Source organism: Chaetodon auriga, chromosome 4 (assembly GCF_051107435.1).
Source record: "Chaetodon auriga isolate fChaAug3 chromosome 4, fChaAug3.hap1, whole genome shotgun sequence".
Taxonomy (NCBI): Eukaryota; Metazoa; Chordata; class Actinopteri; order Chaetodontiformes; family Chaetodontidae; genus Chaetodon; species Chaetodon auriga.
Window position 1 is genome coordinate 13627055 of NC_135077.1, and position 16878 is coordinate 13643932.

Sequence of the window (16878 nt, forward strand, 5' to 3'; positions counted from 1 at the left end):
CATTTAGTCAATAACCGAAACTCGACATGTTAATTTGTTAAGAACAGCCTTTGAATGAGTCTCTTGGTGCATGCTTTGTGATTTCTAGTGTCAGATCTGAGTCCATGTGTGCACCTTAAAGGTCGGTGCACTGTGAAAAACACCTGGGACAATGATAAATCCAGGACTTTTATCATTCTATTGCTTACATTGTTTCATAGCCTATACTGTATATTTTACATATATTCAAGTATTTTTAATAAACCAACCAACCAAAGAAACAGCAGCGGTGATATCTTACTGGCTTCCGATCCAAAATCTTAAGTCCATCATTATATGTCTGTATTGATTAAGAAGGGGCAGGAGATGCTATTGTCAATAAATCATGATTAATCAGTTTATCTAGCAACATGGAGTTCAGTGTTGGCCATGGCTTATTAATAATCAAAAGTCATACAGCTTAATACTTAATCCTGGTTTCCCCCTGAGGAACAAAATCAGGGCAACAGAGTTTTGTCTCATTTGGGTCACCTTGATTCCTTTTTTTTTTTCCTCTCACCTTAGCTTTTTACTGAATTAAAGCCTTACAGGCTTTAGATCCATATCAGCCCCTTAAACAAAACCTCAGTGCAGCTGTTTTAGCGCACAGGGAGAACAATAAATCAAGTTCCATAAAACTCGCCAAAACGCGGGTCTAATCACCAAATTGAAACATGAAATGACACAGTATCATTAACAGGAGACGCGCTGCTGTTTTACAATCCTACAGAGACGGTGGGCAGCACATAAAAGAAGGCAAGGGCAAACGTTTTAGCGGAGGAGCACTCCGGCTAATTAAGTCATTGAACCCGTTGCCCTCGACAAAGATGTCTCCCGCGGAGGGCTGGACAGAGGGGACTAGCAGCCAATAGGAGGCCGTCTTGAGTCGAGGTGTGGGAATGACAGCCAATCATATCGCGGCACCTTGGAGAGACGCTGAGGCAGCTCCGCCAGGAAACGAGCAGCTCCGGAAAGGCGAAATTGTCGCTGAGAGGAGCAGAAATCCTCCAACTGCCGTTGTTTTCAGTGATGTAGAGACAAAAGACTGAGTTCCTCTTTAATAAAACAGGTAAACCGTTTATCTTATTTCTCCAGGTCAGCTCACTGTGTGTGTGTGTGTGTGTCTATGTGTGTGTGTTTCGGAGGCTGACAGCGTCCTGCCGGCAGGATGAAAGGGATTTGGGCGCCGTTACTGTGGCAACATTAGATGGAGGGATACACACTCCTCCTTCCGTCTAATCTGACAGCATGCCTGATGGCATTTGAGCAATTATTCAGCATAATAAACGGGCTTTAGATGTTTTCTTTATGATTGTGAAGCCCAAACCTCTCTTTGATGCTCCTGTCAGAGACAGTTTGGCTACAAGCTCACTTGAAACAATAGAAAGGAAAGGAGAGCCCTCAGAGAGCACAGTAAACATGGCTGATGAGAAGGCATTTGAGTGAAACTGGAAACACCTTTAGTAAACACAGAGGGGATCTCTACCACAAATTAAAAAGCCTAAATGAATAAAAACACCTCTGCACACCAGTGTTTTCTATCACACCATTAATGGAATACCAATATCATCTAGGGCTCATGGTCAGGGTTCACAAACAGGTGAGGTATCCCATAAAGCACTATTTTAACAGCATATTAGCCATTAGCTGCACCAGTCATTCTCAGTGTAAGTTAACACACTGTTGACTGACACATGTCAGCTCCTCAGAATAGGCCTCCGTCCTGTTTCGCAGTGTTTACGTGCATCAACTCTCCAGAGGAGCAGCCGCTTTGTCGCAGTCGCTCCCTGCACTGGCACATCCCAGCTACTGTACCTTGACTATTTGTGGCACGTCGAGTGGATGCTAGGCGGCTTCGGGGAGTAGGATACCGATGCTACATGTAGAAAAGCTATAACCATATTTCCCAGCAGCAGTTGGGTAGCAAACTATTTATATGTGAAGTCGCTTGAGTAAACAAAAGCCCAGAAAGGATAAAAATGATTTGCACCTACCTGTCTTCTGATTCAGGAGAAAACTGAGCAGGTTTGTTGGACCTTAGGAGCCGAGATAGAGCAGGACGGGAGCCAATCTGTCCCAAAGGACACAGGTCATCAGGGAGCTGGTCAGCTTCAGCCAGATTTCAGCTGCACCCAACACACAGTAGACAGTAGGTCCAACACATTAGGGTTGAACTGACGCTGAAATGATGAGTTAAGAATTCATTATGAATCAATTGACAGAAAATTTGTAATCATTTGTCCTGTTGTGGACCTTCATATGTGTCATATGTGAGCCAGGTCTTTTCCTCACATCAGTGTTGAGCCTCACTGAATGGGAGCAAATCTCTGCAGCCAGCTTCTAAAATCACACGGAAAACCTCAAACCAGAGGAGCAGAGGCTGATTAATGCCCACGGTTTTAGATTGAGATGTTCAACAAACACATGAGGGTGTAAAGTTGGGGTGTCCACATGTTTTTAGCGATACAGTGTATCCGCTGGGAGGCTGTGCAGTGAAAAGACTCTACTGTTGTTTGGGGTCTGTAGTTTCTGTGGCTGGCTGCGTAATCTGGACATGATTTGTGCTGCAAACACACTGCAGTGTTCAAATTGTAAATGGATTGCATTTATCTAGTGCTTTTCTAGTCTAACAGCCAATTTAAGTGCTTTACAACACAAGCCAGCCCTCTTGCCCAAGGATACTGTGACATGTAGACTGCAGGGGCCACGTATGCAACCACCAACCCTCTGAGAAGTGGATGACCACTCTACCTCCTGAGCCACAAAAAACTAGCAATTACCCCCCAGTGGGTTGAATGGTGGACATATTATTTGATGAACTCCTGGCTCAATGTGGGTGTGTGTCACAATATCAGAGCATCAGGTGACAAGCTCCAGGTCTTGATGATGGCTTCTTTGTGTTGTTGTGTATGCCAGCTGGACCCATGACCCTGACACGAGGCTCCTTCAGCTACTCCAATGGCGAGGAGTATCACGGCGAATGGAAAGAAGGCAAGACTGACCTGCTCTCTCACCTGTCCATTTTCCATCACTGGCTACATGCATGTACAGCAGAAGTGTTGTTTCAGTGTGATTAAGACAATATTGCATGTAAGGCAGAGTCCATGTATTTGATGCACGTAATTATGCTCTTTATATGGCATTTTTCTAGTCTGACGACCAACACAAGTCTGTATTCACCCATTCATACGATGCACAGCATTTGGGGTTCAGTATCTTGCCCAAGGATATGTAGACTGGCTGAGGTCAGGGATCGAACCACCGACCTGATAAGTGGCCAACCGCTCTACCTCCTAAGCCACAGGAGGCCCGATAATAATAGTAACATGGAGTCCTCAGACTTTGTTTGCATTAACAGACACCAGTTGGGACATGTGCACAGCTTAAAGGCGTTTGTTGATCCGAGGTCAGGTTGAGTTTTTTTCTCTGCTCACTGTAGGGACAATGATGAATAAGTCAGTTTTCCATTATCAAGATCATGGGGTGAAGAGTCAGTGAGACAAACGCTGCAAAGCATGGATATCCTACTTGTTTTAGGCAGGTGCAGGGTGACATTTATATGAGAGCAGGGTGTGTTTTTCAGGACAGTTCAATGTATTACTCATGTGAATGCACTAAATTTAGGGAGTTGTCATGGTATCATCATGGTATCAAGTGGCTTACAGTACCTCTGGCTCTCACCTCTGTCAGTGTTGTACCTTGTTCTTCTATTTACTCCTTGCAAGACCAGGAATCACTTATCAGAATCCGTTATCAGTGTTAACTTGCAGATTGAACAAAGCTTTAACATGCAAGGAATTCTGGTGTGGTGGGTCTCTTATTATTTTTAGCAAATTTTGGGAAAAGGCCAATCATGCAACCTGCAAGAAAAAAAGAATTTAGTATTGAAAATGAATGAATTAAATAAAAAAGAAATCTAGGAGATTGGTATTTTTTGTTAATTAATTTCTGAAACGTTACTGCTTGTACTGATGGTAAAATATGAAAGGAAACCACATCTACATACCAAGAGTTTGGTTCACATCAGTTGCAGCCTCTAATCCAGCGTGCTTGGATAAGCCCTCCCAGGAAGGCTGAGCAGTGTGACACCCCTATAATTGGAGCACACCCTCTGGCTCACTGTTTAAAAACTATAAACCACTGCGGCATTGAAGAGGCGTGTCCACTGAGACAGCCCGGCAATACCCAGAGCCTCCAGCATGTCACAGTCAATCTCCACCCCTGGTGCCATTGTGGAGCTTTTTGAGTCAGATCTCGGTGACGGTTGGTGGAGACATGGGCAGGGTTTTCTCCAAGTGCTCTCACAGTGCAGCACAGGGCCTCTTAGTTTTCTTTCACAGCTGCACTGACCTTGTGGGTGGCAGAGACACACAGCAGGGGTCCCACATTACACCTTTTTGCTGAACCATCGGCCCATTGGCACAGGCCCAACTACCAAGTGTTTTCCAACCCCACTCCCATTCCTGGATCCCAAATGAAACTCTGGTCTCCCTTATCTGGGGGAGGTCACTCATTCCCAAAGGTGCCCATCCGCAGAGGGGTTTTGTCTGGGCCCTCACATGAGACCAGTTTGCCACGTGAGACCTATCTGAGTCTCCCAAGTCAAATTAACTGTAGTTGTGTTTCCAGCAACATGGACCTTCAAAGGTGCACCTGCACTTCAGTTGGGAGAAACATCAAAAATTTTCACCTCAACTTAAGAAGTAAACATGGAGATAAAACTGTAAAAAATAAACAAAAATGACTCAATTATTTGTTCTGAAAAAACAGGTTCAAAGCATTTGAATACATACATATATATATATATATATATATATATATATGTATATGTATAGTTTTGTGCATCATGTCCAAGGGCAAACAGCAAACAACAAGAAACATACTACTTGTATAGGTGCATTTATTTCAACATGAACCTTTTTTAAAGGATCTACATACCTACACATTACAAAAACACAAATAAAATAATGTCCTATAATGTGTTATTGAATTATTTGCTCACATCAGCTTGACCTATATTTCATTTTCTATCAATGAAAGTGATGTTATTTGCAGAGTTTCTAAACGATCCACGTGTTCTGGATGATACCCATGTGTGGGAGGTACCAGTCAAATATGATGGACCCTATTTTTCCATGTTTTTGTGTCTAAGTGACTCATAGAGACAACAGCTTTTAAAACTGGTGCAGTATTGAACAGTATTGAATGCTGCAGCTGGCAGCCATGAAATGGGCTGCAATGTAATCCCTGCAGGCGTATGCCACCGTCAGAGTATGTCGACTAAACATGTTTGTTTTTGCCATAGACAGGCTCAGATTGTTATAATAAATGCCTGAGAGCATTATGGAAAGGAGATACCTTCTTGTTACAGATACATTTTATTTAACAAGAAACTGATGCTATAACACTCTTGCAAAAACTGATTTTGTCATCGTGAAACACGCTGCATTCAAACTTGACAGAAACAAAATAAAACTCACCAAAACCTTCTTGATTCGTCTTTCACTGTCCCAGCAATCACCACCAGCTCTGGATTGGCTGAAATAAACTCTTAATTCACAGAACTGGGAGAGGAGACAGACATCAGAGACATCAGAAAAGCAAACAGCCAGAATATTTTCACTTGCTGACGATTTGCAAAATCACAGCAGCACCAATTTCTCTTGTGCAGTGCTTTAGTGTCTGACAAGTCTTTAAATGCATTAATCTGTAACTCAAACTGGATTTAGCTGATCGTGTTTCATGTCTCACCAGTACCTTAAACAGCATGCTCCGTCCAGCACATCCCCCTGGCTTGTTTTAATGCTGGGCTGAATCCCAAGCTAAGGATACCTACAGTATTAGGAGGAAGCAGGAACGTCAGCAAATATGATAAAATTGTACTAAAAGAAAGGCATCTTGGAATGACCAGAGATTTCATGTCAGACTGAAGGCTCAGGAGAAAAACGGGTGTACTGTAAATGAGTCACAACAGCAAAACTTGTTGGCTTTTAAATGAACCTGCACTTGCACAGATTGCATCTCACAGGCAAAAAACAGAAAAGGGTGTCAAACTGAAGTCAGTAACTACAGGAAAATGTGCACATGCACACATACACGCACAGACCATCTGGTGCCAGTGAGCCTGCTGAGACAGGATATCACACTACCTAAACCAGTATTTGCAGTTTGACAAAAACACATAAGACAACCTTTAGGACAAGGTTACACGAAGAACAAAAGTTTGGCACCAAAGCGGGCGTGAAGCTGCGGGGAGAAACATATGGTCTCTGCACGGTTAGCACAAAACTGTTAAACTGGTTTGGCTGTGACGCTCTCTCAGGTTTTTCGTACACAGCCATGCTTTTTTTTTTTTTTTTTTTTTTTTTTTTTTAGCACGGATGTCTCTTAGCAGTGACTGAAGAAATTAACCCACTTATAGAGTTGATGCAGCTCCCTGTTGGCTGTTTGGAACTGCCAGGATTTAGTACCATTGTATTGATTTTTAAATCGAAAAACATTCATTTTCAACATAAGTAATGAAAACGGTAGCCGGCGTCCTGGAGCTTTGGATCACTTCACATGCTCCCCGTCAGCAGATGCAGTTTGACCCCATCTTGAATTGTAGATGTTCAAATTTCAAAGGCTTTAAAAGATCAAAAACAATCTCACTGCAAGTTCCAGTTAGAAGCTGTTCGGGAGCTTTCGGTCATATCACATGAGCTTCACTTTGAAGCCAACATGGACAAAAAGCTGCGTCTGCATCCACAGTTATGAGAAGGGATCCAACTCCGTCTGCTGATGAAGGTCTTGAGATATGACAAAAGGGCTGAGGTTTAATCTTAATCCTGGGAACACGTACAGTATTTGTGTTTCTTGTGATCTTGTTGCTGTTGTGCATCGTGAACATAATCTTTAAACATGATCTTAAAATACAAAAATATTGGTCATGAGAGAGATTTCTTTAACCATCTGTAGATATTACTTTGCTTTATTACTTACTTTATTACTTTATTACTTTAGATGGCTCCCTCTCACGCTTATTATTTTTCATGTTACCTGCTGTTAATGACTTTTTAATGAATTGTCTCTTCCATGTCTAAACAGAGCTAAAGCACACTGGGAGTTTGCTTTGTAGCGTTTCACACACTGTTCCCTGAGACGCAATTATTTTCCCAGCACATCCAAAATGTGTTCATATTCTGTTGATTTTAACACCACACGGTGAATTAACACTGCTGACTTTGCTCTGTAATATTCAATTGTGTGTGACGGTGTGTGTGTGTGTGTGTGTGTGTGTGTCGGGAGGTGTTGTCATGAACACAGATTGATGCGTGGCGTGTCTCTGCGTCCATGCATGCAAAGTCACTGTTTGCACACAAACATGTAGGTGTGTGTCGGACAGAGGTCTATGGTGTCACATGAATAATTCAGCAGCGCGCTGGTTGAAGACAGGCCCGCGGGCTATCGGGTTACAGGAAGTAGGGTGGGCACATCCACAACAGCTAAGGCACAGTCAGAAGCCATTTGCTACTGTACTTCGCCCATGCAGTCATTTAGCATCTATGCATTACCGCTATTGATTGACATAAAAGCCGGACAAATTCAGCTAAACCGTAATTAGCCAGAGACCGTGACCCGACACGAGATTGGATAGAGGTGTTACAAAGCTGAACGACAGATTAGAGTCTGTCTGGAGGGATCAAATCCAGAGAGACGGAGAGGACATGACTGTCCCATGCTGCAGCAGGCCACTGACAATCTGTCCCTCCAGGAAAAAGTGAAGTGTTAGCATCTTAGTGGTCTGTAAAGTACTTACACTTGTGCCACTTGATTTCATTATATTCAATAAGACCATTCATACTTTGACGCTCCTCTCTGCGTTTGTGGACAGACGACCTCTTCGACACCCCACAGATTGTCATGTTTCAGCGGCTACTCCGTGAAATTTCCTCCTCCGGGCTCTCACTCACTTGTCAGGGTTTTTGCAGAATGAAGAGCTGGATTTAAGCCCCTGTTGGCCTTCTTCTTTACCCATATACACTTAATCGAGTCCGGCTTGTGCGCGCACACACACACACAGACACACACACATCTGCACATATGGATGCAGGATGTTGGAGAGGAAGAAAGACTTGGAAAATGGAATGCAGAGCTCCAGATTTAGTTTCTGCCAAATCTCTTCTCCAAATCTCTCGTGAAAACCCTGCTGAGATTAGGCATAGAGCAGCACTTTAAGCAGCCCTGACAGATGGACTGCCTAATTTACTTTGCCATTAGCTGGGAGCAAGGGACAACACTCACTCGGCTCACCCTTGCCTCACCCCCCCCAACAAGCGGCCTGCCTCCCCTCCTGTAAATCCCAATCCGCTGTTAGGGTCCCCCCACTTCTTTCCTCTCCACCAGTTTCATGCCACTTGGCGAGCTCACAGTCAATCCTATTCCTCGCTTACAGCTGCCATGAGGAGCCCAGGACCTCCTCAGCCTGCGTCCAACTGTGCCTCACATCCAGTTATTCTCCTAATTCCCGCTGGGCCTGCTAATAGAGGTTGGCAAGGAGAAATGCTCACTTCTTCCCCCTCTGTCTCCTTCGACTGCCTTCCTCCTGATCCTGGAAATTAGTCGCAGAGTTAGAGGGAAAATTGGGTCTCACCTCCATGGGAACACTTTAAGAGGGATGACATGAAAGGGAGCAGCTCAGCTTTTTTCTCTTCGCACCGATTGTGAACCTCCTGAACTGCAGCTCAAAATCTGGAGTTAAAATTCAACGTGAATCTGCATTAACCACCACCACCTTTGACTGTGGTAGGCTGAGGAACCTGTCAATCAAGCTAACATGCTTCTTAATTTACCCTCCTATTAGCCTCAATATATTATATAATCTGTTTTAACTATTAAAGCCACAGAAACCACATCACACTGGCTCCCAGTACATTTTGGAAATGATTTTAAGATCTTATTGATTACTTTAGAGTTCAGGTACACTGTGATCCATCAGCTATTTCCAAGCAAATCACTGGTGTCTTTCTTTGTGCTGTGTAAGAACAAATAATTTTGGAAATATGATGAAATGTGTTAAAACTGTGCTTGAATATTTTAAACCTTCCTCTCTAGTGTTTGATTTGATTTACTTTATGACCTAAAGCTCAACACAAGCCATTTCATGTTGTGCATCAGTCCTCACCACTCCCAAGATTTTGGAAGTAAGAAAACACTGATGAGCAGACAGAAGTTCAATTTGTTTACTGCACAAATTTGTGCCCACAGATGTTTAGTGAATAAACCCCAATGCCCTTTCATTTTATTTGCAGCCTGTAGAAGAACTGCATCTTTTTGTTTTGGGGAAATGTTGGACGCTCAGGGTCGTGTTTTGACTTCAACCCTGTTTATTATGGTTCCAGTTTGATCTTTTATACTGGGATTCGTGCCAAAGGGTTGTCATTAACACTCAGAAATCAGTACAGAAATGAAATTAACACATGGGAGACAGTCAACGGTACAAGGCAAAGAAAATTTACCTCCAAACTGTTTGGTTCAACGAGGTTGGGATCCTACACGACAAGAGGAGGAGCCGCCTTTCTGGAGAGAACGCGTGACTGACACTGCTTCATAGTATCTTCGTTATATCAGGCTTTAAAAATCCACTATTGGCGACCCCTAGTCTGAAGCTTTGTCTTTACCAGGATATTTTCTATATCATCTATTCATTAGCAAACTGGACTATCTCAGAAAGCCAAATAGACTCATGTATTACCGAGGTTTCACTCGTGCTGATGTCGTGGAGGTTTTGTTTAGCTGCCTTCAATACACATGAGAGTTCTGAGTTTCCATCAGCACCAGCTGCTCTTTTTGGTCCAGGAGGGAAAAATATGATGTGTGTGTTGAGTCTTAGATGGTTATCCAATGACCAGAGGTGGAGATCAGATGTAGTTTTTGCGTTGTTGTTGTTGTTTGTTTAAATCCATCAGTATTACCATCAGTTCCTCAGCTGTGCGTGTTTGCTGCTGCAGGTCTGCGTCATGGCCTGGGTCAGCTGACCTTCAGCGACGGGACGTGCTACACCGGACAGTTTGAGAACGGCCTCTTCAACGGCTGTGGGGTGCTGGTCTTCCCTGATGGCTCCAGGTCTGTGCTTCGCTTCATGCTCACCTGACCTTTGACCTTTGAGAATGAAATCGCTTATTTGAAAATGATTCAAAAACAAGGTTAGAAGCTGGAAACAGAGAATGTTTAGTGTTTTTGTTTGATAAATTCTGATTCAGTCATTATGACTTCTTTTTAGATTTACTGCTATTTTTCTGCTATAACATAGTTTCTTGTGAAATTCAGTCATTTAGATTAGTGATGTCTAAATGAGAAGGGTGCTTAAAGGTGAGTTCACATGGCCTCAGTCTCTTTTGTACCTTAGAAATAAAGTGAAACAAGCCAGTGGAGAATCTGAATACAAAAAAATTGATCTGTCACCCTTCCTCCCACAGTCCTTTTAACATATCTGCAGATTGTGTGTGTAGTTAAAAAATCCAGTCTAACTTCTGAATTGTTCAGGTGCTTAAATGGCCTGAATGTTCTCAGAAGTTCTTTCTTGTTGTAGACAGAAATGTCTGCTGCTTTTCTTTATTTATTTATCAGAAAAGAGTTTCATTAAAGGACGTTGTTCTGTGACCCCAATAGATAGAGCAAATAGTTCCTCAACAGTTCGGATTCTGTTCCTTCAGGGGTTTTTTTTTGTCTGCTCCTCTCTGTTTGATGGAGGTGAAATGTTCAAGTACAGCTGTGGATGTTTCAGAAACAAAGTGTTGCCTGTGCAAGGCCATCTGTTGAAATTGGAAAGCAGCTAATTCTTCCAAAGTGTTGAATGGAGGCTCCCTGACACAGGGCGGAGCTTGGACCCACAGCGGCTGCAGTGGATTCCACTTAAAATGTCATTTGAGAAACTGCTGTTTGAGCAGTAATTCAAAATCCATTTTTAAACGGGAAAAACAAATCAAATATAGGTGCATGCAATGAATCAGTTTGGCTTTCAGTTAATAATTATCATTATGAAGCAATTCAATGTTTCTTTATTACAGTTTTACCTCAAAACTCTGAAACTGAAAGCTCTCAATAATGTAGTGAGTAACTAAGACGCAGAGTCGTTATGTTGTAGTTTCTAAAGTAGCAGCTTGTGCAGAGAAATGATAACAATGCAGCTTTTGTCACCTTCATGTGCGTTTAGCTTTAAGAAACTGAAAAAGAGCGACAAGAAATGCATTTCAGATTCCCCACAAAAGCCATGACAAGTGTCCACGCTGAGTTATGTGACATTGCCTTTTCCTGCTGCCTTTCTAAAGGTTAAAACATGTTTCAGGAAAGTTTTGATACTTCCAGTACATTTTTAATTTTAGTGACAAATATTTTTTTCCCATTTTCTATTTTCATGCCTAAAATTCCAAACATTCAAGGCTGGTGTTGCAGTCAAACCTCGTGTACTCATAAAAGCATTAGTCCTGCTTTAGAAAAAGGCCCCTCCTCGTCCTCCCCTCGGCTCTATTCCTCTCAGTTCTTTCATTATTTAAATAAAAAAAAAAAAATCTGTGAATTAATTAAAAGTGTCCTGCTTTGTAAAAGTGTTTTTATGTGAATGTTTTTTTAGGTATGAAGGTGAATTTGTTCAGGGCAAATTTCAAGGCGCCGGCGTCTTCACTCGCTTCGACGGGATGAGATTTGAGGGCGAGTTTAAAAGCGGATGTGTAGACGGCTACGGTAAGACCTCACTACTCAACTCCTTGTCCTCAGAAAGGTCTTGGCTTTTGAATGCAGTGATGCAGGTCATGTCACTGGTCTGAAGATCAAAAACCTGCGTCTCTGCCACGTCAGGGCCAATTTGGGTGAATTAAAAGGGAGATTTCAGTATCTCAACCTTTGACTTGGGGTCACTTGCTTCCTTTTAATGTTTTGTTCAGTCTGATGAGTTTTAGAATTTTTTTAACGTCTCACAAAATAAGGGAGTATTGAAGTTTTGAAGTCTCCCGTCTCTCTCTGCTCTTTGATCTGATTATATAAACTTTTTGACTATATTAAACTGTGAAACATGTTGATAGTCTGGTTTGAAGCCCGCTGTGCGTCTACGCTCCGAGTCTCTGGAGGTAATCAACACGTTTTTATTTGACGGCTGCTGGGTGGCCGGGGTGGAACAATGTGTCACCGTGACAGCTGGCTCATTTTTGTGCTTGTAAAAATAGAGGTGGAAGATAGAGATTCTTTCAGTTTCCTGAGAATCACAGCCAGACCGACTGGTGTTTTTGAAGGAAGGACTTCATTCCTATTTTTTGATGCAGTTTTTAGATAAACACGAACCCAAGTTCAGGTACCGTTACCCTGATCTGTTATATGAAGGAAACAACAGCTCACAGCACAACAAGATTCTGAGTTTAGCTAATTAACTATTTCAAATAAGGCATTTAACAACGGACGGTGAGAAGGTTCATGCAGCAGTTGGGCAATGTTTTGTGTCCTTTTCAGTGAAATCTGCAGACCAGTTCACCCCAAGCAGACAAAATAGGCAGACATGATCACTGCTTAAAATAAAATCTTACCAGATCACTGCAAGTTGGTCTTTATTTTCATGAGCGAGCAAAACTGGGTCAGAAAATTTGAACTCCTCTCTGAAATGTCTTATTGTTTAGTGTTGGATTGGGATCATTCGTCTGTGGGACTTCACAGCACAGTGAAACAGACGTAGCATGTTTGCAGTTTGGGAGTTCAGGTGCGGACCTCGAGCCAGAGAGGAGACGTTTGCTCGTTAGTATGCAGATATGTAAATCACACCGTCTTAATGTGATATGATAATGTGTCCTTCTTCAATGCCAAAATTCATTTTCAAAGCCAAAATTTACAGTCACTGTTCTGGCCCCAGATACGAGATAACTCAGCTAACCTGGTTTAGGTTTGGCTGCTTTTTAGCATTTCAAAAGGTGTAGCGCCTGTTGGGTTTGATTGAATATGTTACAAGGAGTCTGTCTGGTCCAGGAGTGTTGACATTTACGGATGGAGGCCCCGGCGGTGGCGGCGGTGGCGGCGGTGGCGGCGGTGGCGGCGGTGGTGGCGGCGGTGGTGGCGGCAGCCATGAGGGCCTGTTTGAGACCAGCCAGCTCATGAGGAGGGAGAACAGCCAGGGGGCTGTGCAGAGGGCGCAGGCAGCAGCCGCCAAGGCTCGAGCTCTGGCCATGTGACCGGGACTACATCACCCACAGTGCCCCAGTACAAGGATCATCCTCCCCCATCATCCTCCTCTTGGTTTGAACAGCTGGTCGTTATTTATGAAGATATTCATCTCATTCTTTTCCTCAGTTAACTTCCATCCAGTTTCTTTGACTGCTGTAATTTAACACATCAGCAGGTTGTTTTTTTAACTGTAATTCTTGTGCTGATAGTTTTCCGTCTTGTTTTATTTCTCCTGCCTGTAACCTGCAGTTTTTGCATCCGATTACAAAGCCACTGATTCAGGATCAGCTGAGTCAAACACAGATTAACTGTTCAGTCAACACACTGGTGCTAAATCTGCTTCGTGCTCAGCTCACCTGACAAAAACACAACTGTGGATTCAAAAGTGCGTGTAGGAACTTTCCAGTAAACACTGATCCGGAGATTTTCATGTCAAAGAACGTCCAGACATCCGCGGTGAATTTAAAATGCTCACCGTCTACGTCCTGGTTGTGTATAATCAGTGTTTCAGGAGCAGCTAAAAGACAAAATTTAAGACCTGCTTCATAATGAAATATAGTCATTTTAATACTGTTTAAAGAAAGGTCAAATGTTACTTTGTAAAAGTAGTCTACAGAAATCAAATCAAACGTGGCAAATAAAATTTCCAATATTAATTTAATGATGAAAACTGAGCGGAAAGTTCTTTTAAGAAAAGTCCTGCTTACTGTTTGCTTATAAACCTAACACAGCTAACTAAGGTTTAACCAAAATAACTATAAATAATTTGCCTGTATTTTCAGTTAATGCCAAATGGCAGAGTTCTTTCCCCAGGACTTCCTCAGAAATCACTAAAAATAACTTTTAAATAATGATAATAATAAACAAAATGTTACCAAACTTTCTTTTCAACCAAATTTCACCCAGTTTTTACTTTGACATCAAAATAGATTTTAACCGTCAGATCAGTGCTTACTGGGTTTCCTGCCCTCCTTGTTCTGACATCTGACCTCTTACTGGTGCTCCGGGATTTGAATATAAATTGTTTACTATCAGTTAGCGAAATGTCAGAAGGGTGTAGATCTTGGCTAAAGTAAATGAGCAGTGTCTTTCGTTGTTTTTCTTTCACTCAGTGCCATTACAGCTCAGTCTGATCACAGATCAGCGGGAACGCCCCCCTCAGTGCCAACCACGCAGTGCCAAAAGGCTGCAGCTGATCCAGACTCAGTGGCACGTTGTGAGAGAGGAAGTTGGGGGTGTAGAGGATGGGAGGGAACGGCGGAGGGGAATGGAAATGCCTGCAGTGTCCAGGGTGCAGTAATGAGTGCAATTTCTATTTTGAAGGTGCAATTTGATAATAATGTGCAATTTCTGTCTGAAAGCAAGATTCCCCTTCCAGCGGGTTTTACATTTGGAGGTGAGCATCCGACTGCTTTGTGTGCAGAAGTGGCTTTGTGGGTCAAAGGGAGGCTCGTGTGATGAAACGAGGCGGGGTGTCAAGCGACTCTCTGAACTGAAGGGTTTCATTCCAGAAGTACGTGCAAAAACACACATTTTTTTTCTCAGATTTCTAAAAACAGATCATTTGTTGTTATTATCAGGAATCCATTAGGTGCTTCAGCTCAATGTCAATATTAATTCATCAGAACAAGAATTCATGACTATTTCCAATGTGTGTGTGTGTGTGTGTGTTTTTGAAATGAAACTCTTTATTTCACCTGTCTGCTTTATGCAGCTTTTTTTTCTACTTTTCACATCCCTGATTAATGATGCCACTTTCAGTGTTTAGTGTTTGTGTATAAACCACCAAAAATCACCCGCAACCCGTCAGAGGAAGCGGGAAAAAAAAGGTATAATCACTGTTATGAACTTAAAGCTTGTGATAAGCTCTAACTAACACATATTTCATGCGTGCTTCATGCCTGCTGGGAATCAGTGTCTGTCTGTGTAATGAGACTGGTGTGTAGACGTGCCATATGTGTATGTGTGTAGTCGTACTGTGGGTTGGTTGGTGGGTTGGTTGGTGGGTGGGTGGGTGGGGTATTAAATGGGAAATGGAGTTAATTGTCGGTTATGTGATTATCTCCGAGTGCGATTAATTTAGGATGTGGTTTCGGGGGCTGATGTCTTCCCCACTGACCAATTTGACAGCGACATAGAAAACAGCCGGACTGATGGAGGCATCTCACACCTTTTAATTGGCTCTGGGACTCGAGCAGAGACACTGCTAAATGGAGCTGACTGTTGCCTTCAGCTGAGGCGGTTTTCAGACCGGGGGGAGTGCACCATCAGTGATCTGTCAGTCTTGGACACTGTGTTATTACCAGACAAAAACCTTGTGACTTTGTTTTTAGTGGCTGTTTTTTTTTTTTTTTGTAACATTTCTTGAAGTCAATGATCCCATGTTCCTTCACAGTTAGGGATCACAAAACCCTTTAAAATGCACCTTAAAATCTCAACTTGAAAAGTTGCCGTTTGATATTAACATTAACATTAACAGACTTTCACTCAGCAGCAGCAGCAGTCATGACTAACACCGTCCATGGTGGCTGTGACTGATTTCATGTTTAACTGTGATGAGTCTCCATGATGACGCAGGGTGCTGTCGAAATCCACCCTGAAACAGAATTCACACATTTCCTTCCACCTCAGATCATAACTCAATGTCTTAAAACAAGATTTCAAGGGAGCTCAGAGAGTTCATCAGTATCATTTCTCTGTGAAATGCGCCAGGCTGAACACTTTACATATCAGCTAAGACTAAAATAAGAGTGGAAAACACCTTTTTTTATATGGATGTTGCTGCTGTTGTTTGCTTCAGAGCTACGATGAAACAAACAACTACAGCAGAAAGCCATGATGACAACTGAAGGGGACACAGGACACCCCCTGCCCTCAACTCGTCCACTGTTACTGTTAGCTTAAAGGAACAGTTCCAGATTTTTGGAAAAAACGCTTATTTGCTCTGTTGCCGAGAGTTAGAGTAGAATGTGATACTACTCTGATGTTTGCACAGTAAATATAAAGCTATAGCCAGCAGGCAATACGTTTAACTTGGCTTAGCATAAAGACTGGAACCAGGGGAAAGCAGCTACCCAGGCTCTGTCCAAAGGCAAAAAATCCAGCCAGGCAAGCGGTTTCCTCCTGCTTCCAGACTTTCTGCTACGCTAAGCTACAGTTTCTGCCTGCAGGTGAGAGTGATGTTGATCATCTCGTCTTGCTCCTAGCATGAAAGCAAACAAAGTGTATCGCCCAAAATGGCTCCAACCCTGAGTGTTTGTTGTCTTACCCCACGTCACCACGAAAAGACAGATATCAATTTTATCTTGTTGGAAGGCTGAACGTTTTTGCCCGAGCTACGCTAGCAGTTTGCTCCGGTTTCCAGGCTTTGTGCTAAGCTATGCTAAGCTAAACACCCCTTGAATCCATAAAATTGATATCAATCATTTGTCTCTTGGTAAAACAACAATAAAGCTTTTTTTTTTTTGTAAATATCAGGCTGTTCCTTAAAGTTCAAACAGAGGTAGTGGACATATTTTCATAAATGGATGGTACAGCCAGCCTGTTTGGCTCCTGTATGGATCATCCAACATAAATATTTAAAAACTGAAAGAGGCTGTTCAGGAAGTGATTCATTATAGATTTGGAGTGACACTCTTTATCTGGATATTCTGTTTTAGAAGTGATTTCAAACAGTTT

At 42.5% G+C, this 16878-nt stretch overlaps 1 protein-coding gene across 1 annotated transcript; it reads left to right on the forward strand.

The window, feature by feature from the left end:
* The first annotated feature begins 948 nt into the window (after positions 1-948).
* Positions 949-15175, forward strand: LOC143319752 (uncharacterized). Its single transcript, XM_076728943.1, has 5 exons — positions 949-1087; positions 2935-3009; positions 10008-10122; positions 11630-11739; positions 13006-15175. Exons 2-5 carry the CDS (start codon positions 2943-2945, stop codon positions 13206-13208), a joined length of 495 nt encoding a protein of 164 aa, XP_076585058.1. The 5' UTR covers positions 949-1087; positions 2935-2942; the 3' UTR covers positions 13209-15175.
* Positions 15176-16878: the final 1703 nt, after the last annotated feature.

What these genes read in the sequence shown, in the direction of transcription:
- LOC143319752 (XM_076728943.1), top strand. Translation starts at nt 2,943, where the DNA reads ATGACCCTGACACGAGGCTCCTTCAGCTACTCCAATGGCGAGGAGTAT. An exon ending in TCACGGCGAATGGAAAGAAG is followed by an intron (nt 3,010 to 10,007) that starts GCAAGACTGACC and finishes TTGCTGCTGCAG; the next exon opens with GTCTGCGTCATGGCCTGGGT. An exon ending in CGGATGTGTAGACGGCTACG is followed by an intron (nt 11,740 to 13,005) that starts GTAAGACCTCAC and finishes TGTCTGGTCCAG; the next exon opens with GAGTGTTGACATTTACGGAT.